General features: G+C 42.5%; 1 protein-coding gene across 5 annotated transcripts in view; it reads left to right on the plus strand.

Annotated features, from left to right (window-relative positions):
• The window catches only part of SNX25 (sorting nexin 25), a 159,473-nt gene extending 155,313 nt beyond the window's left edge, over positions 1-4,160 (plus strand). For all 5 annotated transcript variants that reach the window (XM_043546086.1, XM_043546085.1, XM_043546084.1 and 2 more), the window contains 2 exons: positions 2,162-2,262; positions 3,578-4,160. In XM_043546086.1, coding sequence (XP_043402021.1) covers positions 2,162-2,262; positions 3,578-3,658 — 182 coding nt within the window. In that variant the 3' untranslated portion in view covers positions 3,659-4,160. The remainder of the gene's footprint in view (positions 1-2,161; positions 2,263-3,577) is intronic.
• Positions 4,161-7,679: the final 3,519 nt, after the last annotated feature.

Consider the following 7,679-nt stretch of genomic DNA (forward strand, 5'->3'; position numbering starts at 1 on the left):
TAAGATAGTAAAGCTAATCCAATTTAAATAAAGTAAAAAAAAAAAAAGAGCAAAAAACCCCCAATACTTACGTGATTTGGGGGCATCAAATTGTGCACATAGCTGGCATATGTACCTGTGTGAACTTCTTCCTGTTGTTCTTGTCTGTAAGATGAGAGTTTACGTAACTTTTTTCCAATGTAAACTACAACAATTTAGGGGTAGAACCAGGAAAATAACTGAGAATTCCCATCTCTCAGTCCCATGTTCTAACCACTTCTGAGGAGCTTAACTGAATACACTAAGCTTTCCTACAGATTACATCTCTTTTGCATTCAGTCAAAGCAGAGAACATTGTCGGCCAAAATTTTCATACTCTGATTTACAAGCCTTGATATGGATTTAGGAGCCTAACCTAAGTGGCCTGATTTTTTAGAAGTGCTGATCGCCCATCAGATCTCTTTAGCTTTATTTTGTAGATGTGGTCTCAGCACACTGAAGCTGAGCCATATGTTCCTGGCTAGATTCTAACTGCTGTTAATATAGTTCCAGGAAAGCTTAGCTTGGCACAGGTCTCCCAGAGCAGTGTTCTTCAGAGGCAATCTATTCAGAAAACTCCGTTAGTGACAAATAACCTCATTCTCCCCCGCCCCCCATTTATACTATGCTGAGAATGTTCTTCCGTTATTTGGAGGTTGTCTCTACACTGTTGTTGTTGTGCCATACGTACAGCATGCCAGTATCATTTGGCTGTAGGAATAACCCCTACAGACTGATGCTCTTCCGTGTCTAGTGGTCATAAAACACCCATCCCTGAAATTGTCTTTCTTATTGTTTCAGTATTCCTCTTTATCGGTGGAACAGGTAGCACTGCCTGCTAGGATTGCCAGATACTTCCCATTATAACACTGTGATTTCAGTTGCTTATTACTCTGCCAAACTTTAACCATGTGGTCATAGGCAATCCTAATTCTGGCATTTCATAACTTCTGAATGCTTAATTTTGCAACCTTAACATTCAGTTAATGTTTTGGTGTGTAATTAGTGTGTACTAAAATCAGGAGATGTAGCTATTTGTTCAAGTTTGTGACCATCCAAAGAAACTGAATATCTGGGAATATACAAATAATAAGCATATAGTTTTCTGCCAGAAAAACATGTTATAGCTAGTGACTAGGAAATTAATAGTAAATCAACTGATAATTGTGAAGGTAGATTTCAAATTTTAGCCTAATATAACTTAAATACCCTACTAGCTGATCTACCCATCACCTGGATAGAGCAGGTTTAAATTACATATTTGACTGCTTCACTAAACTTTGTTATACACACACTTTTGAGTAATTTTTAATTTGTGTTCAACAGGCAAAACACAACACAAGGTGTGCATGGAAAATATTTGCTATATAGTATAAAGCACATCATACTAGGCGTTTGGTACATTATACATACTTGGCTTAACTAGAATAGTCAATCATAGCTTCTTCATGAAAAACACAGGATGTCTAGGAGCTTAATTTTTCTGTAGCAAAATGGAATGTGCTGCAAGTTGCTAATGGTCAACCAAGAAAGCCCTAGTTTTTCCTTCCTAATAAGACTTATTTAATTCAAATTGTAAATAATTCATCTAGAAATGTATCACTGCTCTGTTTATTTGGAGATATGTAGGCTTTTTAATTTAGAGAGGGAAAACTCTGAGATCACGTCTCTCCCCTCAAATCACTTGTTCAGATTATCAGAAACTGATATTTTCAACTAATTTTACTAATTGTATCCCTTACCTACTCATGTTGTGTCTGTGAATATTTGAATAATATATGAGAATACAGACCTGATGCTCTGTACTGCTAAACACCTCATATGCCCAGTATATCTTTGGTAATAGCACTCAGAGGGTGTTGCCAAAACAGCGTAAACAAAATTCTGATTTTAAAGGTCTTTGACGCAGATGCTTAAGCATATGCCTAATTTTAAGCACGTGAGTAGTCTCGTTCATTGGCAGCTCATATGCTTTAAGTTAAACATGTGCTTAAGTTTTTTGCTTAATAGGAGCCTGCATTTATAATTCTAACCCCCTGTCATGGTATGTGGTGTCTTCTGGTGCACTTGCCATTAAGTAAGTGTAAGCAGATATGGTTTATCAACATCAGGATGAAAATACAACCTAAAATGCTTGTTGCAGATACTCTACAGAGCCTTGTTGGACAACAAAATGCCCGTCATGGGATAATCAAAGTGTTCAATGCACTGCAAGAAACTAGAGCCAATAAGCATCTACTCTATGTGAGTAACCAGAACGTTATCTGTGAATTTTATTATTTTACTAAGTACTGAGCATTCTAATGGCTCAGTATTCGAACCTTTCAGACTGATTTTTTTCTTGTGTTTTTACAGTGCCTGGCACAATGGGGTCCTGATCCATCACTGGGTCTCTTAGGTGCTATGACAATAAAAATAATTGGTAGGCTCAGAAATGTCAATATGCCTAGAAACAAGAAATTGTTTTCTTGCAGAGCTTTCTTACACTTAGAAGGGTTTTCAAAGCTTTTAAGGATTTCTTTCCCACTAAAGGGAAGTTGTAAAAATCTCCATTTACATTGTCATTTAGACTTTCTAATTTTGCATATTGAACAGGTGTTTAAAAAAATCAGTTTTGGGGTGCTGCATGATGATATTGGCACATGGGAAATTAATGATAGTCCCATGCAGGGTGGACTAGATGAACCAGGTGATCCTATTAGGGTCCTGCACTTAGGACGGAAGAATCCAATGCACCGCTACAGACTAGGGACCGAATGGCTAGGCAGCAGTTCTGCGGAAAAGGACCTAGGGGTGACAGTAGACGAGAAGCTGGATATGAGTCAGCAGTGTGCCCTTCTTGCCAAGAAGGCCAATGGCATTTTGGGATGTATAAGTAGGGGCATAGCGAGCAGATCGAGGGACGTGATCGTTCCCCTCTATTCGACACTGGTGAGGCCTCATCTGGAGTACTGTGTCCAGTTTTGGGCCCCACACTACAAGAAGGATGTGGATAAATTGGAAAGAGTCCAGCGAAGGGCAACAAAAATGATTAGGGGTCTAGAGCACATGACTTATGAGGAGAGGCTGAGGGAGCTGGGATTGTTTAGTCTGCAGAAGAGAAGAATGAGGGGGGATTTGATAGCTGCTTTCAACTACCTGAAAGGGGGTTCCAAAGAGGATGGCTCTAGACTGTTCTCAATGGTAGCAGATGACAGAACGAGGAGTAATGGTCTCAAGTTGCAATGGGGGAGGTTTAGATTGGATATTAGGAAAAACTTTTTCACTAAGAGGGTGGTGAAACACTGGAATGCGTTACCTAGGGAGGTGGTAGAATCTCCTTCCTTAGAGGTTTTTAAGGTCAGGCTTGACAAAGCCCTGGCTGGGATGATTTAACTGGGACTTGGTCCTGCTTTGAGCAGGGGGTTGGACTAGATGACCTTCTGGGGTCCCTTCCAACCCTGATATTCTATGATTCTATGATTCTATTATTTGTGATTATCTGAACATCTCAGAAAGGAGGTAGAAATTCTTATTTGCTGTTTACATTAATCTTAGTAGTTTTCCTTTTCTTTTTCAGGTCTTGTTGGAACTGCTGCTAACTGAACTGTGTCCTGAGCTAAGAATTCATTTAGAGCAGCTTAAAGCTGCTCATGTTTGAATCTGCACAAGTGAACCACTAGAGAAATGTCTGTGTAATAATAGACATGAAACTTATCTTCCTCTTTTCCACAGAGGGCTGACTGAGGACTATTGATTATTTTTTAGTTTTCTTTCTCCAGTTTTATGTGAAGTAAACAGACTTGAAAAGATCTGATGCTGTAGTAGGGTAGAAAAACAATGCTGCATAGTTGCCAGCTTTATTTAAATTGTTCTATTTGAATACTTTTTGGTTTAAAATACAGACTGAAATATAAATGTTAATATAAGTTGTAAGAATCTAGAAAATATTTTAAACGTTTATCAAAAATGAAGTTTTGCTTAATAGTGGTAAACTAATGAATGTTGTACAGTTAATTTCCTCATTGAGGATTTGAACACTCCTTTATTGTGTATTGAAGAGCCTTGTTGTGCAATACTTCAGGTAAAGTTATTGTGAACATTTTATCTATTTTATTTTTACCAAATTTGAAGCATTTGTAAGCAATAAATAACAAAGTGGATTATGGTTGTCAGGGTTCCTTCCCCACTCTGAACTCTAGGGTACAGATGTGGGGACCCGCATGAAAGACCCCCTAAGCTTATTCTTACCAGCTTAGGTTAAAAACTTCCCCAAGGTACAAACTTTGCCTTGTCCTTGAACAGTATGCTGCCACCACCAAGCGTTTTAAACAAAGAACAGGGAAAGAGACCACTTGGAGACGTCTTCCCCTCAAGCCCTACACACCCCCTTTCCTGGGGAGGCTTGAGAATAATATCCTAGCCAATTGGTTACAGAAATCATCAAAGACCCAAACCCCTGGATCTTGGAACAATGGAAAAATCAGTCAGGTTCTTAAAAGAAGGATTTTAGTTTAAAAAAAAAAAAAAGGGGGGGGGCGTAAAAATCATCTCTGTAAAATCAGGATGGAAAATACTTTACAGGGTATTCAGATTCAAAACACAGAGGATCCCCCTCTGGGCAAAACCTTAAAGTTACAGAAAACAGGAATAAACCTCCCTCTTAACACAGGGAAAATTCACATAAAAGATAAACTAATCCGCCTTTCCTGATTTACCTATACTGGTTGCAATATTGGAGACTTGGATTAGGATGGGTTGGAGAAGATGGATTTGTGTGTGGCCTCTCTCAGTCCCAAGAGAGAACAAAACGTAAACAAAGAGCACAAACAAAAGCCTTCCCCCACCCCAAAATTTGAAAGTATCTTGTCCCCTTATTGGTCCTTTGGGTCAGGTGCCAGCCAGGTTAGCTGAGCTGCTTAACCCTTTACAGGTAACAGGATGTTGCCTCTGGCCAGGAGGGATTTTATAGCACTGTATACAGAAAGGTGGTTACCCTTCCCTTTATATTTATGACAATGGTACTTGATAATTAGTAGTTAGTGGATGAGTTTGACATCAGTAGTTTCAGAGGAAATATTTTAATTGCATTATAGTCTGTCCAACATGCGTCTCATAAATTAGTGTGTCATAATGGAAAGCATCTGATCAATCACTAATTAGAAATTGCTTATCTCCGTGATTAGCTGATATTCAAACCTCTCTTGTTGCACTCTGACATTATTCAGGATTGCTGTGTTTAAATGCACATAACTTTTAAATCTATTCCTGATTTTATACAATGGAAGTAAAACAGATACATCTTTCTATAGTGCTTTTTCATTCATGTGTAAAAACACATAAATATGATTTTAATGAACATGTGAATAGCTGAACACCATCAAATGTTTGTAGGTAACATTCATTACTTTTAAACTAAGTCAATATAATTGTGACCTCTTTGAGAACGATTGCCCTGCACTGAAAGCAGGGGGGCCGTTGTCCAGGCTTGCTGGAGGAAGACAGTAGTGCTTTATGGAGTGGGGGAGAACAAGATCAGAAACTGCTGCAAAAAGGTGGTGTTGGTCAGCTTTGCAGCACTGACTCACCCCCTTGGAATGCAAGGGTGGAAGGCTTTAAAGGTGCAAGCTGTAGCATTGGAAACCGCTTTCTCCACGCAGCAAGCAAGGCAGCACCAGGCAGCAGAGGATCCAGGCACGCTGGGCAGCATGGCTCCCAGGAGGAGGAGGTGAGAGGTGAGAGCACGGAGAAGGTTGGGAAGCTCACCGCTTCCCGGAGAGGGACAGGCTCATTCTGGATAAGGGGTGCTTGCAGGGAGGCACAGCGGGACTTCCAAAGTGTACTGGGCTGCCCAGAACCACAATGTTCTTCTACACTGAACCCAGGAGACAGGGTTGAGGCTGATTTCAGGGGTGAGTGTGCTTTGCAACAGACAGAGGTTGGGAGGACAGGTGGCACGGGTGATATCCTGCCTTGCAATGTGACAATGTGTGGTGGTTGCATGGGCCTGAGGGAGATGCAGGATCTGGGCTCAGATTGTCCATCTCAGAGGGTACTTGAGGGGAACAGGAGTGAGCCTTACAGAGTAACAAATAGGCCAGGGCCAGGAATGGGAGTACCGGAATCCATATCAAATCCACCTGGAAGGTGCACCCCTGCTGGGGACACTAATTGGGTTGCACAGCTGCTGCAAGCTAATCTGCAGTTGTTGCAACAACTTCAGGCATCTGTGGGTAATAGGTCTGGCCTGGGTTTCAGGGGAGGCCCAGCATGGGCACGAGTTTGGGAGTTGGGAGACAGGCAGGTGGGGCAGATCCCCGCACAGGTGGGGGGCAGCGGTGTGGTTGAAACCTCTGGGCACGTCAGCTCATCAGTTGTTAAGATGTATAACCTCCTGGGATAGAGTTGAGCTTCCTGGGAGGGCGGTTGTGGGGGAACAGGGCACCGAGGATGCTCCGTCAGTCAGTCCTGAGTATGGTTGTGCCGTGGTGGCTGACCCATTGAGAGTTCACCTGCTCAGTACAATTAAGGATAAAATCCTGAGGGGAATACATGAATATTATCACTCAGGGAGGTGTTGACAGAGAGTAAGCTGGGACAGAGCAAACAGAATAAGGAGTTGCCGTGGGTGCCTAGAACATGGGAGAATTGGGAGGTGGCCTTCCTCATCTATGCAGGTATGATAGTGCAGGCTTACCCAGAGAGACGCTCAGCCTTGTTTAAGTATATGGATGTAACCAGGCAGGCACATACTACATTTGGGAGCATGTCTTGGTTTCATTATGAAGAGCAGTTTTGCTTAAGGGCAGCAACACAAACTGGGATCCGATGGGACATACCACATCACACGTTGTGGCTAGAGTGGATGACTCTGCGGGGACCAGGAGTTCACACAGACAGTGGCCTGTTCCTTCCACTGCAAGTTCAGGAGGGGCAAGAGTCACATAATATTTGCTGGGCATTTAATAACAATGGTTGTTTTCGCAGCCACTGTAGATTCAAGTATGTGTGTGAGATATGCTTTGGGACCCATTCGGCCCATTCTTGCCAGAGCGGTAGGGGATGATTGCAAGGGGAAAATAGGATTGGGGGTGGGTGGAGTGCCAACTGCAGGTTTGGCTCGGCTGAAGCAGGTCATGAGGTGCAGATCACAGGCAGGGTAGGGGGGCAAACTGGGCGGTGGTCCAATGGGCATAGGCACGATTGCCAGTGAGGCTTAAGGTGTTCAGGGTTTCCTATGATATTACCCTAATAAAGCACATATGGCATATGTGGGGTGGTGGGGTTAACTTTGGGATTTTGGATCCCCTTTTTGGGGAGTAGCACCCATGTAAGGTTAAAAAAAAATTAATTGCCAATAGGGAACCTAAGGGTCGCCCCCCCCTCCCCCCCCCCCGGGGTTCAGTCCCCAACAGCACTGCAAGGAAATATCGAGTAATACATCACCTTTCATACCCACGAGGTGGCTCCATTCACACTACAATGAACCAGGTGGCCTGGCAAAACATTTGGGGGCACCCCATGCAGAAGACGAGATAGAGGGCCCTTTCCATTACATTAGCATACCTGGGTATCAAGTGGAACACAAGGGCGGGCATATTACAGCTCCCTCCCTATAAAAGTATATGTTTCTGGTATGACAGCATGGCAGGCCAAACTTCCACCTCACACAGGGTTATGAA

The sequence above is a fragment of the Chelonia mydas genome, chromosome 4, assembly GCF_015237465.2.
Source record: "Chelonia mydas isolate rCheMyd1 chromosome 4, rCheMyd1.pri.v2, whole genome shotgun sequence".
NCBI lineage: Eukaryota > Metazoa > Chordata > Testudines > Cheloniidae > Chelonia > Chelonia mydas.